The sequence below is a fragment of the Neodiprion pinetum genome, chromosome 3 (genome assembly GCF_021155775.2).
Source record: "Neodiprion pinetum isolate iyNeoPine1 chromosome 3, iyNeoPine1.2, whole genome shotgun sequence".
NCBI classification, from domain to species: domain Eukaryota; kingdom Metazoa; phylum Arthropoda; class Insecta; order Hymenoptera; family Diprionidae; genus Neodiprion; species Neodiprion pinetum.
This window is the reverse complement of record NC_060234.1, coordinates 26,555,955-26,577,823: the sequence shown is the minus strand read 5'-3', so window position 1 is coordinate 26,577,823 and position 21,869 is coordinate 26,555,955. Positions and strand designations below refer to the sequence as shown.

The window sequence follows — 21,869 nt, the reverse complement described above, 5'->3', positions numbered from 1 at the left end:
ATTTAGGTTCCGCAAATATGTTCAGTAATACGTTTACAACGATTTTTCGAGGTACAGGTATAAACGTAGCTCTATCCTAATGGATTTACGGTGTAGTCGCGGTAGTAAAGTGGCGAACTTGGCGGGATATCGAGCCAAGCCGGAAATTTAGATGAAGCTCAAAATTTGAACAATAACTGAGACTTTCCAAGTGTCTCAAAGCGTTTTTCTTAATTATTATGAATAATAAAATACCACTGTGCCGGATGTTGGAAAACTTTTCCATAAATCAAATCAGTCGACAAATACCTCTCGTATACTTACTCTCAGACGTGAAATCGTTTCAACTCTCTTGGCACGTGTAACGTGCCGAATTACGCAACGTGCAGGGTTGACAGGTACTTGGGTCACAAAAATCCCAGCCGGAAAACGGCCCGATTACCGTTTGTCTCCTCGCCCGCTCGACCAAGTGGATAAACCTCTCGGGTGCCTGACCGAGCAGGGATTCTTCCACTTGGCGTCAAGTGGCGTAACCGTCCGTCGTCAGACGCTGAAGTCGCCCGCCACGATAGATCGAGTCGCGTTTCTTCTTTGCGAAGCTTCACGATCCTCTGAAGCTCGCAATTACGGATCGATCGAGTGCACATTCCGTGCGAAAAAGCGCAAAATTTAAGGAATTATAACAGAACCAAGGTTTCATAGCCTTGACTAAAGTCGATCGACTTAAACTTGAGCGGATGTATTTATTTGTTTGTGCTGAAGGATTCGGACGTAAGAATGAATTGCTGGTTGAATTGGTTAAGTCGATCAAAATGATGGCCCCCATATAGCACGAAAAGTATTAGAAAATTGAATTTTATTGAAATTTTAGCTATTATAAAGATGTATACATATATATTAGATACATTTATTGATGTCCTCTATAGATCGATCGTATCGGGTTTTTGTCTATAACCAAGTTTATAGATCATAATTTGTAGAGCTTACAATCCTCATATGACGGTACTTACCGTGCTTTATTCATTGAATTACCAGCTAGAAAAAAATCATGTTGGACGATTTTTTAAGAACTCAGTTATCATGGTGATGATAGATAGAATGAAGGATAGAAATTTTCTGCAATCGCAGCCGGGAAACGGTTTGGGCGACCTTAAGTTGCTAATAACCAGATTTTGTTAGTTGATATTGTGGATTTATTGTTCAATGAAATTTTAGTTGATTAACTGCATTGAGATCTCTTGGTCTTAGTACTTTTTTTTACCAAACTATACCTGCAATGTATCCTTTATTGAAAGAATCTCTTCTTAAAATAGAACGAGCAGGAAAACTAAATAGCCTGAAGAGATCACTCTCGAAACCTCACGCTGTTTTCGCAAATACGTCTTCGCACGTAACTCCACAAATAACAATTTTACTTCACGGTATTTGCTCGAAGTCTAATCAGTTCCAAATTAAATAACGCAAAACTAAATGACTAAAGTTCATCTGGATGGCTTCATCCTCTTTTCGAGTTATTTTCGGGTGAACAGAATTTTCGTCTTGGCTGGTAAATCAGGAATGACTCAACCAATGATGTCCAAAATCTATTAAGTTGTGGTTTATAAAAACGGCGACGATTCAGACTAGAATTAACAAAATCCGTTGATACCTTTTCGAGATTATGTAGCTGGATGAAAAACCGATCGAGCAACGTATTTGATTATTGTAATTTTCCCTTTTGCCTGAAAGCAAAGAAGCAGGTAGTTAAATAAATATAAAACGCCTTTAAATTGAACCAAAAAGTTGTCCATGTTCCCCGACGGATAAATTTTAAGTCGCAACACATTCGCTCGGTTGGATGAAGTTCATCCGTTGCACGTCGTTGCTCCTCGGCTGATGCGCAAAGCTTCTTGCCAAAAATGAATATTTGAAGTTTCCTGTATCTCCGCATAATTGAAAACCTCGGTATGCGAGACGTGTCGTATATTCCGAAGGCGATACTGTCGCTTCGGATTAATACAGGCGTCTCTTTTGCGATCCGACTAAATGCACTCGTGCACTCCTGCCAGAATCGTCGAAGTACATTCTTGGATCGTCGAGTGAGGCGTTCGTAGTAGCAAAAGCGACGTTTAAAATCGTACGAAAATTATTTGCCTTGAATTCAAAGCGTCACGGCTGATGAGTAGATAAGCTCCAAGGTTTTCGTCGCGGTATCCATACGTGCAATAACGACTTCCGAGAAGCCGAGAAGTCGAGCTTCACCAAGTTCACAGCGGATGACAACATCCTGCACGCAAAAATTGAAAGGCAACAGCTGTTCTTGGTTATTTTTCGCGGTTTCTTCCACACATTATTTCTGTACGAATTCTGGCTCGGAAAAATTGTCGCCTGACGTCAGGACGTTGACAACTGTGCATCGTGAATTCCTTTTGTACAATGGTAGTGGCAATATTATACAGATACATGCGTATATTCACGCCATTCGGACGGATGCAAATACGCCTGCACATTCAATGAACGTATTTTCGCCCGCTTATCTAGCGTTGCCACGGTGGTTGCCAAAACTTAATTTCGCTATATATATGTGTATTTCGGACGAGAAATAACGATACTTGATCATGAACGCATCCGACAACAAAAAGCTGCCCAGGGTATAGATTATGGCACCGTCAAGTATATTTATCTTCTATTCTTTATTCTAGGATTTATTCGTCTGAGAGGATTCCATTAGAATTATTTTCGGATTTCTTGATCTTCAGCTTGCATTTAACATCAAAAAACTTGGAACGAAAGTTTATTCCGTAACAGGTGGTTCTATGATAACGTAGGTGTACGTTATATACCTGTTGAATGACTAATACGTATATTTGCAATGAATAATTGCACTAGCCATTCTAAAGTGAAAGCTTGTTTTAGGTACTTAATTAATTCAATTAATGCCTTCAGCTGCCGAGAGAAATGAAATTGATATTTCAATTTCATGTTAACATCATACTGGCCATAATGTAATTTTATAATTAGAAAATTAACTGAATCGTAGGACAGTTATTGTCCGTTAACTGTATTCTAACCAGATGTGCATGGAAGTAGGAACTTCTTTAAAAAGGAATTCACTCGATCTTTCTTTTTGTATCACGATAAAATCATAAAATGCGAAGGAGAAGCGTTTCGCAAGTGCAGTTTTTTCGGTACTTGTATTCTGCGTTGACAATAAAAAATAAGTTATATATTTCCGATTACAAACGTAAACTACGATGTGGAACAGTTTATTTATTGCGTCAATTGGCAACACGTGATTGTTTCAATTGTGTGAAATTGGGGTTTTTCACGTGGAAATAAAATTAGATAGAATCACAGAATGTAAGTAACCTTGTGTTGTACAAATTTCCTTCGCATCATCGTCACACAAAATTCCATTTGGGATTAAAAAAAAGATCTATGAACTTAGGCAAAAATGGCTTTGTTCGTTATTCCATTCATTCGTTTATTTGCTTACTCGTTAATGTCGATGCTCTATTCGAAGCGTCTGTTACCCTGCATGATTCATACGATTTATACTCACGTATTTAGATTGTGACCGAGGATTTAAGATACTTTTTATTTAAGATGTTGCAAGATGTGTTTGATGCTGATTTATTGGCTTGCCTTTTTCCGCACTCCTGCCTTTCGTACACAGAATATCTGATGAATTTCGTGAAAGTCTCAACTCATAGTTAAAGGATGTGCCAAAAATATTTTGCACCCTTAATTTTTCGCGCCCTCACATTTTTGTATACGGTGTAATTAGACCGATTTAAACAAATTAGAAATCCTCGCGTTTAGGAAACGTACGTATGAGATACAGGATTAATTTTCCCTTTTGGCAGTTGAAGAAATTTAGTGTCACACTGACTTAAGGAGATAAATATCCTTTAATCTCTGTGCGCAAACAGCGAAACGAAGCATTGAAAATTCTCGGCTTTAATTAGTCACGGCAAATCTTTAAAATAGCTAGGATTCCCCGTAATGAAATATCGAGTAAAAATAAACCCGTGATATGTCGGACAACGTCGGGCATCGGAGTCTTGGACGTGAACTCGTCAATCTATACTTAATACACATTTTAGCTTGGTTAAAAATAATCACCACATTTCGACTCCATTCGAACGGGTTTGCAGTGAAAAAAAGGAAGAACGAGCACGCCGTAAGACTTTGAAGTGATCAGAGGAACAAAAGGCGGAAATTCAGTCTATTACGAGACCTACTGTTGTCGGTAGTCCGCAGATAGGCGATAAAAATTATCAAACGGTTGCGTCATTCCGTGTTTTTTAAGGAAAACTGTTGCTCCGCGTTTCGCGGTTAAATTCTACGTTTCTGCAACACATGTAACGCTAATGGGAATTATAATTACAGGTGAAAAAAAACCCGTCTCTAATCGCAATAAATTGGGCTCAAAAAGCCAATTAGCGACGCAAGGCGTATATAAGAGAATCCCGAGGGCGCCTACTTGTGTACATGAATTGCCATCTGTGCTCGAACAGTGACAGTGACATAACGAACCTACGCCCACGTCGTTTTACTCAACAGCGATTCCGATCCGCAAAAACTTGGTATCACCGTCCTCGCGATTTATTTATTCAACCTCACCTGAAAGATATTTTTGAACATGTTTGGAGGCTTTGTTCAACACGGTCAGACTAGAAAAATTTTGAACTATGCCGAATTGACTGGTTCGGTTTATAATAATATTAACGAATCCATAATTTTATATGTGCCTGAATGACGAGAGCTTTGTATTAAATTTCAGCGTAGTCAATTATGTCTTGTAGTTTTGTATTCGCCTTGATACGAGTGTTCAGCTTTATACAACTCAAATTGTATTACCACATTGCAGAAGTTTTCACATCCGATACTGTGAAATTTTTTTACCTCGCACTGCTCTCAAATTAGTCAGGCATAACAAAATACGTAGTATTAAAGTTATATTTTTACCAGCTCGTTATTCAATCATTGTGATTAATGTAGTTACTAATTTCACCGGGTTTCACAGAAAAAAATATTAAGCAAATCGGTACATACCTGAAATTTGCAATCGGTTTCAAAACTGTTGACGTTTAAAGATTTAAACCAAATCAACGCTGAGAGCTATATATAAAAATGGGTAGCCGAGGGGTCGGCTTATATTTTTCGCCATAAGTAGATTTTGTAAACAGACTAACACACGCCTTAAAAACTTATGGGTTTCAAGCGCTTCTGCACGCAGGCCGTCGACAATGAATAAAGTCTATATTTTTATTACTTGCGTGATTTGTTATGTAAGGTTTGCCGCCTATTTTACGATGAAACAAAGGAGAGCATAGAAACGGATCGATCAGTTGCATCATCTTCAAGGCCTCCAACTCAGGGATCGAGAAGAGATCGCTTTCGTGGAATTAGATCTTTGGAAGTCGGGATTGACACGTCATTTGCTCCAGTCTACTGGAAAATTGATTTATGCGTCAGTTTGACTTACGATTGGGATATCTAAATGTTTCTAAATCCAAGTTTCTCTTCACCATGAAAATCGGAACATTTACTTGATATGCTAAGAAAAGAATCCGTTAAATTGTGCAGTTTCAAGCCACATTTTTAGAATATAGTGCCCACTGTCATACGGATGGTTAGAAATGAGAAATTATAAGAGTAGATGAATAAAGCTTTCCGTGGCAATTCGTTCTTCCTAAATCACACAATTATCCATGCAAATCGTGATGTTCGAGGGAAAAAATAGACAGAAGTGAGTCAGCCACACGCGTCTGCAAGCCAGAAAGTCGAGCCAGTTGAGCTTTCGTTACGATATCATTGTGGCGGTTTTATCGCCGTTGAAAAATTTGACGGCAACAGTTTGATTTTGGAATTTGGGTTAACCGATCACAGGAATCGACGTCGTTTATTCCTCCGCATCGCTGGTTACAATATTTGCATAAACGATGAGTTTGCCTCGTGCAGAACGAAACTATCCCTCTACCGAGAGTTTTGTTTGACTTTGCGAACGAGGCGTTAAATTTCTCACACACATTGTTTCATTTTTCCAGCACATCAAGCCGCGGCCTGTTACTGCTCAAAAATCCGAGCCCACTTCTCTGTTTGATAATAAACAACTCGGTGGTATTAAACAACTTGAGCACACCGGGTAAATATTGGAAAAATCGTGAAAGATAGCTTGACGGTGAACAAATCGGGCGTTTTTGCGATGGACATAGACGCCTTTTACAATTAGACCGACACGTGGCTTTATCGTAGATTCCTACAAAATGTCCGGTCTGCAGTTTCCGGAAGGCCTTTCGGATCCATTTCGATTGTCCAGAGTTTCTCGATCAATTCTAGTAGATTTTTGCAGAAATTTTGACGGTCCCCTTGTGTTTGAAAAACCCGAGTATAGAATTCTACTTTTGGCTCGTGCTTGCTCCGCATGACAGGCTAAAATACGACATTAGTAACATTTTTGAAAAAAATTTACCCATCTCGATCCTTGTTCCGTCATCGATCAGCGTCGGTTTGAGAATAAGAGAATGATGAAAGCTCTTTATGCCCTGAAAATTTGTCAAGTTGTTTTTGGATCGTTTAACAGAGTCGACTAAACATATATATATGTTTTTTTTTTTTTATCTCTCACATAACTGCAAACGACAAAAGATCTTTTTTTTACGTTACAGGCATTTGACGGTTTGAATTTTTTCTTCCTATTTTCTTTCTTCTGGTCTTGCTGTGAAATCGTCGCATCGCGCATCGCTTCTAGCAAAAGCGAATCTATTTCTAAGAGATGATATTTATAGTTTTAATTTCTTACGAGTGGTTCGACGACGTATAATATGTATTATATACCTATTCGTGAAACGTCTACTCGTATATGATATACTATACGGTATAGATATAAGCATACGTATACATTGGCGGAGAGGAGGATCTCAACGTTGAATCGCGTTATATTCTCGCGGCTTATAAATAGAACCAGCAATTGCCTGGATTACACGTGTTCGTTCCACTGTGCGACCGAAGCTACTGCGGCTGCGATTGACAGCTGTGATTATTTGTCTCTCTGCCATGCCGTTTCAAACTCACAGCCCATGCATGCATAAAGTTACGCGCCCCAACGTCATGCCCGTAACAACGTCTCGCCATTGCACTGCTGTCGTATAGTTACTTACCGCTAGTAGTTAGAGAATTACCTGAAAGTGTCAATGACCTTTGGCGTACCTTTTATACTCGAGATCTCTTACGCTTTGTCGTCAGAATTATTTTTTTCTACTCATTTTTGCCAGAACTGTGAAAAATTACGATTACATGATTTTTTAATAATTGTGCATACCACAAAGTGTAATCGAGAACTGATTTTTATACGATATTTATCTGATAATGTAACGAAGTTACCTTTAGATTGGATGCCGGCGAATTTTGAAAGAAAAAAAAAATACGTCTGAAAATCGTTTGATTCTTTCATCGAATCTTGATGCGCAGGATCCGGGAAGTGCACACGACGAAAGATGCTCTCGGAATAGTGTGGCTCGATCTCGCGAGATATACACAGGTGTATAGCTATGTAATATGTAAAAATGCTGAACAAACATTTCGTAAGTGGTTTTTTCTGACTCACGTTTTCTCTGACAATAAATAAGATGCTTTGCTCAGCCGCATGCATCTGTGCAGAAATATAGGAGGACAAGTTTTCTTGCATTACATATAATTTGTAATATACGATCTTGCATTCCGATACAGTTTTTTCTTTTCTTTTTTTTTTTTTTTTATTTCACTATTTACCGACGGCTGTTGAGAAAACAAAAGATAAATTTTTGTATATTACCGCGTTTGCCACAAACTCTGGTAATTTATCGCTGCTAATCGTGTGATTAACAAAACAGCTGCGGCGGAGAAAAATTTATTACAAAGTCTGAATCTGATCAAGGCGGTGATATGTTAAATTTTGAAATTTGTTCCTCCTTATCTTAACAGTTTTTTTTTTAATCAACGGTGGTTTTTGCTATCACACAATATCAAACTCCAAGCCGTTCATTTCGACCTAACGAGTACCTAATTACATGTAATCGAGAGGCCGTATCCTGACTTGATGGAAAAAAATCTGTCAGCGAATTAGCGGAAAGTTAGCAACAGCCGTAACAGAACGAGCCAATTCAAACCCGTCCGTCAACCGTCGACGTTTATTTCTTGTTTCAAACCTTGTTACGAAAGTAAAGAGAAACACGAAACCTTTTCCGCTTACAATTACAGGAGAGACCAAGCGTCCGCGCTTCGTGCTCCTGAACAATGCCTGCACGTGAGCAGAATTTTCGTGTTACTTTATACCGTCCGTACCTTTGCACGCTACTGTTGACTGGAAAATTACTTTACGCATACTGGAGAAAATTCATTATTCTGAACATCGACTCGTGGGATGCATTGATCGCAGACAAAGGGACTGAGAGAGAGAGAGAGAGAGAGAGAGAGAGAGAGAGAGAGAGAGAGAGAGAGAGAGAGAGAGAGAGAGAGAGAGAGAGAGAGAGAGAGAGAGAGAGAGAGAGAGAGAGAGAGAGAGAGAGAGAGAGAGAGAGAGAGAGAGAGAGAGAGAGAGAGAGAGAGAGAGAGAGAGAGAGAGAGAGAGAGAGAGAGAGGGGAGGGAGGGAGGGAGGGAGGGAGGGAGAGAGAGAGAGAGAGAGAGAGAGATCGCGTTTTTATCCACCACTTAAAAATAACTCCAATTGGAGCAAAAACCTGACATGCGATTTCGCTGATTAATCAAATTGCAGGTCCACCGAGAGCTTTGAAATTGATTGGCTCGCATTGCTTTAATATGTACTTTCAAACTTTTCTGTGCATTCATGCGCGCTGAGGTCATTGGTTTCCGAATTTACAAATTCTTGTGTAAACAGTTAGACGTTGTTATGTTAATTAGTTTTACGTCATGGTCAGTCGTTAATCAGACGTGTAGGTAGTTCTTTGCCAGTTTCAGGAATTGCTCGAAACATCGTTTTGACAAAATTTCCGATAAACTTTAAACGTTTACTGATAACGTTGCAGTCAGTCTGTACATTTCGTAACAGCTGCGATCCAACTTTTCAGATCATGGCATATCTGTGTAATTTACCAATACACTCTGCATTAATTTTTACTGCGAAATGTACTTTATCCAAGTCTAGGGTTCGTCCCAGTCAAAGATTATCGCAACTCACAATCTGGAATTAACTATCGGCGAGAGAAAACTCCGGATATAAGCAAGTTGGAAACTTTCCTGCGGTCAGAACGGAATTAAACCACATGCGACGGGCACGTTGCTGCGTTAGGAAAGGTCAGTGTGAGTCTGCGTCTTACCAGAGCTCGTATTGGCGTCGATATAGGCAGTGGAGCGTGCTATTCAGCCGATTGTCTTGTCGTTAGTCAGGTCAGAATCCAATTGTCCGAATGCAATATACGCTTATAACTAGCTCGACTAATTTCACGCGGCTATACGCGTAGTAAATATTACATTTGGCGATGACGAATGAAAAAGATAAAAATAATGCCAGAGATTTTTAAACGGAATGACTATCAATCGTGGAACGCATTTGAATCGAGAAGTAACGTCACTCTGTGAATTGATGAGACCTGGCACGAATTTCATATCGCACGACTGCAGCTCAAAGCTCAACTGCACGACGCATCTTACTTCGAGTCAAAAGTGGAACGCCCTGGTTGTAAACTTCCCAGACATCAGTCCGACTCGGCTTTGATTTCCCGGTCCAGATGTGCGCTTTCTATGTAAAACTTGATTTTCTAGAGATAGGATAAACTTGTCTGGGAATTGCGAAAGCCTCCTCTGACGAAAACTCACACCCACGTGCTGAGGAGAATCGGCTTTTGCATGTCATTCACTTCGTTTACGTGTTTTAAGTGGGTTTATAAACGGTCTGGGAGCTAATACGCCTGCACTTATCCTGATGCGATTGAATTTCCTCACACCGCATAATACACAACGTATAATATGCCCCAATTGCAATTCTCTGCATGGTGTTTGAAACATCGGGAGCAGCGAGTAGTCGATTGAATGAATAGAATTAGAAAGTTATGTACTCATCGGTAACGCAGCCTGCAGCTTCGCTTGGAAACGGAAATGCGAAGGAAAAAATTAGAATGTAATTAGACACGAAATGGCATTTGTTTACTCTGAAAACGACAATCTCTCCGCGTAATCAATGCAGCGTAGTGCTTGCGATGTGGGTTTCAGTGTTACTGGAAGCTTCGGAATGTGTTTGTATACCTCATTGACTTGCATGCGAGTAAACTGATGGTTTACTTACTTCAGAGGCACTGCTGTCTTTTTGTACACACCATATTTTTTATCGTATCTGTGAATATTTCTTCCGTCAATGACATCATCAACTGATAGAAATCATGAAATTAAGGTGAAACGCTCGATGACTTTGACTTTGCGGAAAGAGAGGAAAAGCGTGGTTTCAAATCAAGTTGGCAAAGCATAAATCACTTCGCGTAGACAATAGAATCACCGTTTAGCAGACATTTTTTATTTACTTAACTGCGATTCTGATCAGATACTAAAAATTCCCGCGTACTCCACAATCCGTATTTTTATACTTGTATTTTTCACAATTCAATGAACTTCGTGCGAAACAGAGAAGAATACAAAGCACGGAATTCAAGGAGGAATAAAATGATCATCTGCTGCTTGAATTACGAATTTCTTTGTCTCAGATTGTTCAGAAGCTTGTAGAAACGGTGTCGGTATAAATATTCGACAGAATTCCAATTTAAAACTCTTGCAAATGAATTTTCAATTTATGTCTGACACGCTATAATGATACAGATTTGAGGTGAACTTTGGCGTGCAATTCACAAGCGCTCAATTAGATATATGCATGAAAAAATTCCTTTGTATTAAACGAAACGAGCTTAACTTGCCTATAATCTGTAATCCACGAGGGATTTAGAACGGACAAATAATAAACTGGCTACGTTTACTCCGGTTTTTATTTTCCCATGCACGCTCGAATGCTTAAGAGGGAAATTAATGTTCAATGGTATCGCTTTCGTCGGTAGTCGCGTTGAGAGAACGACGTTTTCACCTCTTTTTGTCTCATCCGTGAGAACTGGGACCCAGAATGAATGAACCCTGAACAATTAAAAGAAAAAGCGTGTGTAAGACTCGAAGACCAGGATCGTTCACTGGCCTGAGGAAGAGTGAAAATTTCCCAAGTGAGTTACGGGATTTCGGGCTAACGCGACGCCACGGGTTTTACGAGCCGCGACATAAATTCGGGAACATGGAACCCCGAAGGAACCTTGAACCCTGAGTGCATCGGACGAATTTATCCCGAGACGATGCGGCGCATGTAATTGGGGGATTCGTTTCATATGCGCAACGCGTATCAACCTCAACGCCTACGCCATTAATATCCTGTAAAGTAACAAAATAAAAAAAGAAATGAAAAGGAAAGAAAAGAAGAAAGAAAGAAAGAAAAAGGAATATTTCGGCCGACTCCGAGAGAAATCTGCGCCTGCTGTTATCCTCTTGGCAAAATGCCCGCTGGGCTGCGCACACCTTTGTTGCTCGTAAAACTTTCCATCCTTCTCTGGAGGTGAGGTCTTGAGACGTTGTGCACTTTCCGCAAGGTAATAGCTAGATGAAAACATCTCGCTTGCTTGTAACTCGGAGACGTTTCATCGCCACTGTCACTACGGACTTATACCCACGCCACTTGGATCATTGTACGTAGACGATGGCTACTTGATCATCGGGCATCTCGATGCCCTTTGTCAATGAATCCCGCGATATCGTTCAACCACACGATCATATCGCGATCCCTTAAAGTCTACGGCCGATTTTATGCCACGCATGAGCTATTATTCCGTCATAGATTTTTTTCAAGGCATTCCACATTACACACAATGGTTGCCGTTAATCCGCGGGCCGAAAGTGATATCATCCTGGTAAAATGGCGTCATCACTCCCCACGCTAATTTCATTAGAGTCTATTCACAGCGTAATTGACCCGAATGACCTTCATCCTACGAAGCCGCAGTGCGCCGCTGCTTCCAAGGCAAATTCCAATCCCGATATCTTGAAAGAAACGATCAGCTTTCCTAGACTCTGATTTTCCTGGGGCACTATTTGCCTCGTTAACACTTCCAGGATGCGGCTTAACGCACCTCCGGGATGCGGTCACCCTCCTTCTTCACACTGTCAAAATGCACGTGGATTGAGAGATAAGTGTTACACAGTGCGTGAGTCCGCATCGTAGTCCCTATCATTCTCTCTTTGCCATCGTCTCTCTCGCTCCCCTCGCCTTCCAGCGTAACACAACTCTGTTGTTTAGTGCCATTCACTCCGGAGGTTTCCTCCTGGTCAGTTCCGTTCCTTTGTCAGGGTAGCACTGCTCGGTCTTCCTTCGTAAGGTTTCGAACTCCCAAGTAGCGTGCAGACACGTGTCTTCGAAGCTTGTAGAAGCTCCGATAAAGTGCAACGAAATATTGGATACAGCTATCATTTTTGGTGAGCATTTTATCATTCGTTACTAACTACTAATAAGTGTGTAGTACGTTGAAAGAACCGAGGCCTCTTACCTCTGGATTTTATTTCCTACGAGGATAAAATCCATTTCATTGTTATTTCGCAACTCTTAGAGATAAGAATAAGGGTAAAATTTCATTCTGTGCATCGATCTCGTCGCTCAATACAAACTGTGCGAACTTCTCCAATCGATATACATGCGTGCATGCGGTGTCTAGCTTAGTGTTTATGGCATCCGCTAATGAAGAGTAAATTATTTACGACTGAACCGGCAGATGGAAGCGTCGATGTAATTGCGTCGTCGCAGAAAGGTTTTACCACATTTAAAAGATGGAAGGATACAGTAGGATTGACTGATTCTGATAATTCACACCTGACAAATTATAATGAGATTGGAAATTACGATAAGTATGTCTCTTCAACTCTTTCACGCTGGACCAGTGATCCGAGGTTTCCTTTCACAGCATGAAAATAGAAACTGTAAACATGTTAGAAAATACAAACCTTAGATACAAGAATTGCGCAATCGGCTGCATGCAGTACCTCGATCGCTGACCTCTTGGTACTCTGATCGTTGGTACGTGACTTTTCAATAATCGGGCAAATGTCGCTGTTATATATATACCGTTCATTGTATAATATTTACGAATGAAAATAGAAACTGAATGCTAACTAGAGCTAGTATAGCAGTTATAATACAGTATATACGTGCAGACTGCACTATATTACACGTATAACTGGGTTAACTCTCAGCCGGTTAGTGCAGACATTCACGGAAACATTTTGGTGTTTGAGAAAGGACATTAACTAACGCTTACTAAATTTATTTGTGGAACTATTAACGCTTCGTCGCTTTTTGTATCCGTGTACCAGAATCTATGGATTGCCACGCTAACTGTAGTAATGATCTCTTCGACTCCAAACCTGGCGATTTACTGTTGTTTTGAGAAAAGACATTAATCAATGCTCGGTACGTTTGCTTCTGGAACTATTAAAGCTTCGTTGGGGTCGCCAAGATAAGCTCACAAGCTGCAGGAATGATCTCTTTGACTCCAAACGTGGTGACTTATTGTTTTGCAGCAGAAATCATTTGCAACTACTAGGAAAATTGCACGGTTTAAGAAATGACAATAACTATTTCACACCGAGTCTGAAAAACTTTGAGAGATCCGGTTGTGAGACTATTTCACATATTTTTCTATCACGATGAAGGAAAATTTGCATCATCCGTGCATCAAACACCAGTGATTGAATCGTAGATTGAAATGTTGATAGTAATTTGATAATCTATTGGCTGTATTCTCATGTATGATTCGATCCATAAAATTCAGGAATACGTCTGCCTTCTGTTGATGATTGCGAGCATTGACCCGTGTCTTTACGATTCGTAAAGAAAGCCCCGACATGCCGGCGTCGCAAAGGAGTAAAGCATGTGCGAAAATGAGTCGAAAGTGACGCCAAACTTTTGAGTTGATTAAGATCGTGAATTCCCTTATATAGTTTCTTTGATAAAAATCTCTGCGACGACTTCTCCTCCACACTCGCAAACACCATGTGGTGGAGAAAGAAGAAAATACGTCTGCCTTTCATTGATGTTATGCAACGAAATCGAAGTGGAAACTGCGTGCATCCTAGTCTGTACAAGTACTAGTTATTTTACATACAAGCATACGTCACGTCACTCAGCTGACCCACCTGTCAACTGGTCGACGCAACGAAGACCTAAAGCGGTCCCTAAGCGGCCCAAATAAACCTGTCAAGGCCCCAAGGCAAAATTCGGTCGATCGAAAGCCCGGAGAACCGGGGAAGCAGCCCGAGAATAAAGTGATACCGTTTCCTGGCACGAACAGTCGACCATCGTTGCAGAGACGGAATATAACGGGATCGATTCGTAATAACCGTGAAAATAAAATTGTTACAGGCACGCACTGCGGGAGCCCAATGATTGCTGTCCCACGGGACTGCGAACTCTTTTTCATTCGCCAATTCTAATCATGATCGTTGGTCTCATCAACATTCGTCACTCGTTCACGCTTTTTTATTCCTCGGTATGAAATTTAACCAATCTTGTTCCAGCTGGGCAGTAATACGAATTTTGAAGCATATCGTGGGATTATTATGATGGTAGCAGATTTGGACGTGTGTCAGTTTTGGAGTTAGTCTGGATTGATGAACGGTTTTTAGTGAGTTGACGTGTTCTTGATAGACAAATTATTGCTCCATAAATTAACCGCACGGGAAATCGTTTCAAGCTGATAACTTGCAAGGTTCAAATTTCACTCGCTGATTATAGTCGATAATTGGTTAGCGTAATCTTTCTGTACGATAATGATTACCAGAGAAGCATATTCTCGGTTTTTTTTAATACATTTTTTGAAATCTTACAAGCTGCTCGCATGATTCGCATTGAAAAATTCAAAATTGAGTCAAAGTTTCGAACCTAGCATGCAGGAGACGCTTAACATATCCATCGAACGTATAATTTTACGAGACACAAGATATGAAAAACATAAAAAGTGGCAAGAAACGATATCGAAGGAATCCATAACTCGACATCAATGCGAAGGCTGAAGGTCCGCCACACCAAGTTTATTATCACTTCTAGTGTGGGAGTTGAGTAAATAAAAAATTATCGCTTCATCAACAAGGCAAAGTTTCCGTGTTGAAGCAGCAGCATCTATTTACGTAGCCAGCCACCCTTGCCACTTGACGCTGATCCAACCATATCGGTTGGGAAGCGAATCTGGTTTGCCCACGCGGCAAATAATTACTCGTGATTGAGTAGCCTTACCTGCATTCGTAATTATCATTTCACGGCTGAAAAGTGAAAGGACGAGCAGTGATGCTGGAGCTGTAAAGGTCAGCCTGTGCTTCGACACTTCGGTAGAGTGCCGCTTGGATATTATTCTTTTTTTATATTACTATTACTATTGACAAACGGCGTTTCGTAATCAAGAGATTGTAGCTTCTTAGCTATCTCTTGTCAAATCCAAAATTTCACAATCGCAGTCACCTGCATCACTCACGTGTAAATATTGGGGGAGGGATCCTCCGATGATTTCAGCCACAATCAAACTAATTGGATTCTCTTATTGCGGCAATCGGAACAAGCATGTAACGATCGATAAAAGTGCCTCTCATACTCGCATCGTGATAAAGTTTTCATTCGCAAATGTTGAGGTCTCATTTGGTTCTTCGATGAGAGAATGACCGTCCGATTTGTTAACCACCCGTCGAGTAACCGAAAAAAGTCCGACATATGTACAGGAATTAGTTCTTCTTCAGCTCATTCGTCTCAATGTTCTCGTGCCGTTATTGCAATGTCGAGAAACTACAGTTATGAGGGGATAACTCAACCGGTGGTCCAAGCATGTTGAAGTAAATTGCAGGCAATGAAGCGTACGATTTCCGGAGAAGTTGTGCACACAGAGTTCTTGTTTCATCTCTTGCTTTCCAGAATTCAGTGGGTCCTTGTAAACTGCTGGTACATAACTCGAGATTCACTATACCAAGGAGCGAATATTGGGTTGTCACGAGATACGTGATATCAAGGTACGGTTTTGCTCGTAGAGATCGCGTACATCGAAGACTGTGAAACAGTAATTACGTACGGCGATAGCTCGGTATTTAATTACACAAGTATAGCCGGTATTATACATAAATTACAATGTTGCGGGATTCGTGATCCTGGGTCGCAGACACTAGCTCGATATTGATCGGCTTCCAATACGCTGATCATATTCGAGAGGTTACACGGCGTGCAGCTATGTAATGTGCTCGTTCGAAAATTATCCATGCAACGATGCAGCCAGTGAAAAACACTGGTCGCCACTTGTTGCCACGCTTATTGTTAGTTTAGGGTCCGTTTATCATTTACAACTTAATCGCGAATGAAACACAGCCTTCGGCACTTTTGCTTGGTGTAAAGTCAACGTAGCTTACCTATAAGTACACTACGTACTATAATTGTGGTGAAAAAAGATGACTGCAGTATAACTGTTCAGTATTTTTTGAGACTAATTAACAAGCGTGCTGATTATCGTCAGCTAAGTTGGCAGGTGAGCAGCTTCCACACGTGTGTTTTACTGTACGGTAGATAGAAAGTTGGACAAATATGGCATCGGTCGAAGTCTGGTAACTCGTGATGTCCACATCTTGATCTCTGCTGAACCGTGCAGCGTCGCGTTAACTCACGACCGGAGAACCATGATGACATGTTTTTTTGATCTTGGCTGTTGATCGTAATGCGACTGACATTAAATCTCGAATTTGTGATGGTGGCAGCTGCAGGAGATGGAAACGTGCGATTGAAAAATCGCCGTATTTCTCTCACTTACTTGCACATCGACGGTCATTACAAACGTTGAAATTGAAGATCGATCATTGTGTTTTTGACTATTTTTCAAGCATTCGCAGCTGCCGAATGATCTGATATTATACCGTTGATCTAGCGAAGTTCCAGCAGATTTAGTCGATCATCCAGTTTGTCTCCGGTCTTCCGTTCCAAAGTTAATCTTCCAAGCCGAGCAGCTGGGCAGAAGATGATCGTCTTTTAAAAATGAATGAAGCTGATCTAAATATATCTGACAGGTATAACGCTGCGGTTGATATTTTAAAAAGAAAGAAAATTCTCCGTCTAATCTTTCTAGTCAGACTTTACGGTTTGACGTGTCTCCCCCATCAAACAAACGGTCGAGCCCGACGACTTTTTTCTTCCGTTAAATGGCCATTGAAATGCTTTAAATCCTAACGAAATCTTTCTCGATTCTTTGATTTTATATTGTCATTCTCCGACGCCTTTTGCACACTGCGCTTAAATGCTCGGCGAAGATTGAACTCCGAAACATGTGTTAGCCGTCTGCGTATTATAAACTATTTCAGACGCTGCGACGTCCTACGGACTTTGTTGTGATATTCTCGATGAATTTTCACAACTTTCATCCAAACTTCCTTCGGAAGACGTCTTTCAATATATATATAAGGTTCATTATACACGGATCGCGACAGAAATTCTTATCGGCAATACATTGCACTTGATTTTCTTGAACCCAGGACTTCCGGGATTAAGTAGGATGAACACCGTACTCGTTGAGCAATAAGGATCGTGCAATGCCTTGATGATTCAGAAACCGCGTACGGTAGTTTATTTCTCCAATTTATTTTCGTGAACGTTGCTCATCGTTTTCGTATTTACGATACTATTCCTGAGCAATTTTAACGTAAACATTGATTCTAGACTCAGCTTCACCAAATGTTTCCCTAACTCTCCATTGCTCTGTAGGATGTTGATGATGTTGGCACAGAACAGGGCATAATGCAGAAACTACACTAGTAGGTATTCGTCACCCGGTAGATAGGATTATCGACAGGCGTACTTGGGCACGAGCCATTGCCGAAACGTGAAGCAGCAGGATTTTATCGCCTCGTTAATTTTACCCCAAATTACACAATTTCACGTCAGCGTGATCGATAGCTCTACAAAGTGAAATGACAGGGGAAAAAATGACGACCTTTGAATTTGGCTTTCAACTTTGAATAAAAAGTATCGAAACAGGGGATCATCTTCCTCTTTTTTATTTACGCGTGGCTGCATTTGATGATTTCTTGTTCTTCTTTCGCGTCTCGTTCACCTGATTTCCATATCAAACTAGATTATCACCGCGAGTGTTATACTAGGATGAATCTCTTACGTCACGCTAGCTGTCATTTACTTAAAACCCCGTTATAATTAGATGTCGCGAGTATAAATCCGCACCTCGACGCGCGAAGGTGTGACAGAAATTCATTGTCTACCGCACAGTGGACACCGGGTTGGGGTAACATGTGTGATCATTAGACGAACCACGACGCCATTCGTATACCGAGATTGCATCGGTCACGATCCAGGAAAAATTCGTTCAATCTTTCAACCTCGACTCGACATCGTGTTTCTTCGATGTCTCGATTCGTTCTCGAAATTCAATTTGATCCATTAAAAAACGACGGTCTACACTACAGTCATCTCAATGCTCCGTCGACTTCGATCCTTCCGATGATCCTTAACCAATCGAGACGCTCCAGGCCAGCCTGCTTTCGAGTTCTCCCCGGTTACTCAAGTCATCGGGACATCGGATGCGTATGGAATGGCCGGCGAGATGCAGTGCTGCAAATCCGTTTTCGCGTAGGCATATATGCGATTATAGGTATGCATGTATGTGACGTTTGCGATGCTGTAGGTCACGGGCAACTCGCCGCCCGTTTGCACGGGCAAGTTGGTTAGCGGGAAGGCTAGTGGCCGCGGTACCGTCGACTATAAATAATCGAACCACGGGGATGTCCAAGTATAGACCGTTGGGAGGGTGCCAGCCAGCCAGCCTCCGAGGAGGCCCGGTCTATTCTCGGCCCTGTCGCCGCCACCGCCACCACCTCGCGAACCGCCAAAACCGCCCGAACCATCGAAACCATCGGAGCCACCCCGGAGCTGCGTTTAAAAACCAGCCGCGACGATCGCGGACGATGATGCCGAATGATGCCGAATGATTTCATCCCCTTTTCCCGACCGTATTTCCGATGGGTCACGGCTCGCGAGAGTCGGGGTGACCTTGAAAATACTACGATCACCTTGTGGCCACTGCGGCTGGAGGGGTGAACCGGTTCGACAGATATCAACTGATTGTGAAACGTTATTCACATTCCATGAATCATCGTGTAGGAGGGAATGATTGTACCTAAGATTGCCGATTGTTGGCTTAGCTTTGCGATAGATATTGCCCAGGTCGATTCTGGGAATTGGGAACATTTGTTGGGTGTAATAGATCAATTGAAACTGTTGTACTGGGCGGTTTATTCGGCGAATTGAATTTAGATTCATTATGCTTGAACATCGATTGGAGATGTCTATAATGATGAAATCCACTAGATAATTACTGCATCTATCGATATGCTGCTTATCTGCAAAGTACTTACCGAACGTATTCAATTCGCGACGCCTGATGAATTATAGATTACTCATCTTTCGTTTTATTACCCTCGAATAATGAAGTTTTATCCAAACACGATCATTCAAACAGTCATTACTACTAGTATTGTTACAGTGATGGAATTCAAAATACCGTTTCCAGTATTTTAGGCGTATCTGTTTGTGTTTAATCAACATGCGATAAATTGTGCGGAGGACCTGCTTTGTCAACACCGTAAACTATATATTATATTTTCTTTCGCTTTTATCGATCCCCTGTTTTATTTATAAATAGCCGATTGATTATTTGCATTAGTTTTATTAGACTTTATCTCTACCTTGTTGTCATTATTTCGAAAAAAGAGAACAATGAAAATAAAAATGAAAAGCATATTCAGGTCAAGATGACCGTCACATTTCGTTTATCACATACGCAGATTTTACGGTATATAATGCATGTGGTTTGATTTCAAGTATCCTCAATTAGGCCCGAACGCGTTTCAGTTCGATTCTATCTTTATCTGTGTCATTGATACTTTATCAGTTTGAGTAATCCATAGTAACATCAGCAGTACTCTGGATATAAACCTGACATAATAACGCAACCGCGATGATCTGATGCGTTGATTTTTCATAACGAAGTTCACGTTTACTCCCTCAATACGAAAATTTACAATGAAGTTCTGTAATTACTCGATGTAGTCGTGAACAGCTACACACATTTGAATGTGATACTCTTTGTTTCCGATTTCTCAGGTGATCATTCGACTTTTAGAGCACTTCGTCGATTCGACTTATTGTGGTTCTCAGTAACAATCGGTTGCCTAATAGTTATCACGATCACGTTAGCATAGTCGCATAACTCGTCCCACAGCTATAGGATATTGATAAACAACATTCCATTTCATGTATTAATCAGCTGCAGGATTTAAATGTATGGAGATGTAAACGTGCCGGAGATGAATTTAAAAATAGCAAACCACTGTCGAGCACGTATCGCGCGCTTCGCGGTTCTGCAACCTGCTGTCAAATCGGCTGGCAGCCACTCTACGTACATACATACAAACATACATACATATTATTCTACAGCATCGAGCTGAACGATAATAAATCCTACATGTTGATATTTACAGACTTTTAGATTGATTATGACGACGAAAAAAGCCGACGTGCATTTTCTGATCGCGTTTCATTCGTTCCGTCATACATACATTATCGTAATATACACCATTTCACGCTGAGGTGGATTCATTTTGATTACACATTCATATTTTTCGTAATTTTCTTCAACAATAACTTGCAAGTATAACGAATCCTCTTCTATATGTTTTGATAATATGTTTTCCGTGGTGCATCAAATTTTGATGATTCAAAAGCATTGCAAGAGGTTTATTCAATTTGAAAACACGATTCTTCTTAATTTTCTCTCGACTTTTATTTCAATATTTCTTGGTAGGTATATAATTAATAACTTTACAGCGTTGTAAGATTCTGATATGAAACTGTTACAATAAAATCAGTTAACGATTTCCCAGTAAAAAACTAGAGAAATTATTTGTCTGCAATCGAAAATGCGGTGCACTGATGCGTGTGGTCTAGGTCACGGTTTAATGAATGCAAAGTCAAGTTAATTTGCTGTGTATTTTAAGCAAATTGTTACGCTTACAATGCCGTTCTAACGTAACTGGCAACTGCCCATAATTACCGCCCGTGTTTTGTTTTAGAAAATTGTACCCTATAATTTCTGACAATCCGATCGTCCCCAATTTTGTCCTAAAATCGTTGTATTCGATTTCCTACACATGTAACTGGATTAATTCTAACCTCAGCTATCAACGTTCGAAGTCTAATCCGTGGCAAACGCCCATAGTGTTATTAATTTGAAAAATTGCGAATTATGGGTATAATGACACGTACGATTGCTCCAAAAAGCGGCATTATAAGTACCATATCATATATGGTGGGAATCATCCAGGAGCGGCCGGCAGTCAATAACTGCGCGGAACAAGATGCGCAGTGAACGCCGCCTATAGTCTGCTCGTCTTATCGCCTGTAGCATTCATCGTGAAAGTGTCGGCGTAAAATTATTGGCCCCGTTACGGGGCTGGTGAATTTTTGATAAAACAAAAAATCCCCAAAAAATCCGAAAATACCTCCCCCCCACAAGGCAGAACTGATTAGCCGGATATTTTATCGCGATTTTATCTTACCGATCGCGCATACATCGTTCCGCGACATTTCTTAGCTCGGTTGGAGTATAGTCGTCAAAGGGCGCTGCCGTAATCGCTCAAGTTGGACTACTCTCTAGGCGCTAGTGCTTGTCTGCCTGTGTGTTTCGTTTTTTGTGTGTGCACGCAATCGCTGCAAAGGTGCTGGTAGCGTGTGCGCTAAAAAGTGGGTGAGGTTATTCGATCCTGAGTTGGTTTTTTTAAGGACACATCGACGCACCGATGAGCGTAC

At 40.8% G+C, this 21,869-nt stretch overlaps 1 protein-coding gene across 9 annotated transcripts in view; it reads left to right on the top strand.

Annotated features, from left to right (window-relative positions):
• Window positions 1-21,869, top strand: part of tmod (tropomodulin) — a 73,881-nt gene that overhangs the window by 32,143 nt on the left and 19,869 nt on the right. The window contains exon 1 of one of the 9 annotated variants that reach the window (XM_046618110.2): window positions 12,294-12,454. The exons of 7 other annotated variants lie outside the window; for them this stretch is intronic. Coding sequence is in view for 1 of the 2 variants with exons in the window: in XM_046618108.2 (XP_046474064.2) it covers window positions 21,860-21,865 (6 nt within the window). In the remaining variant the exon portion in view is untranslated. Of the gene's footprint in view, window positions 1-12,293; window positions 12,455-21,490; window positions 21,866-21,869 lie in introns of those variants that run through there. One more of the 9 variants, XM_046618108.2, reaches the window with a different exon arrangement.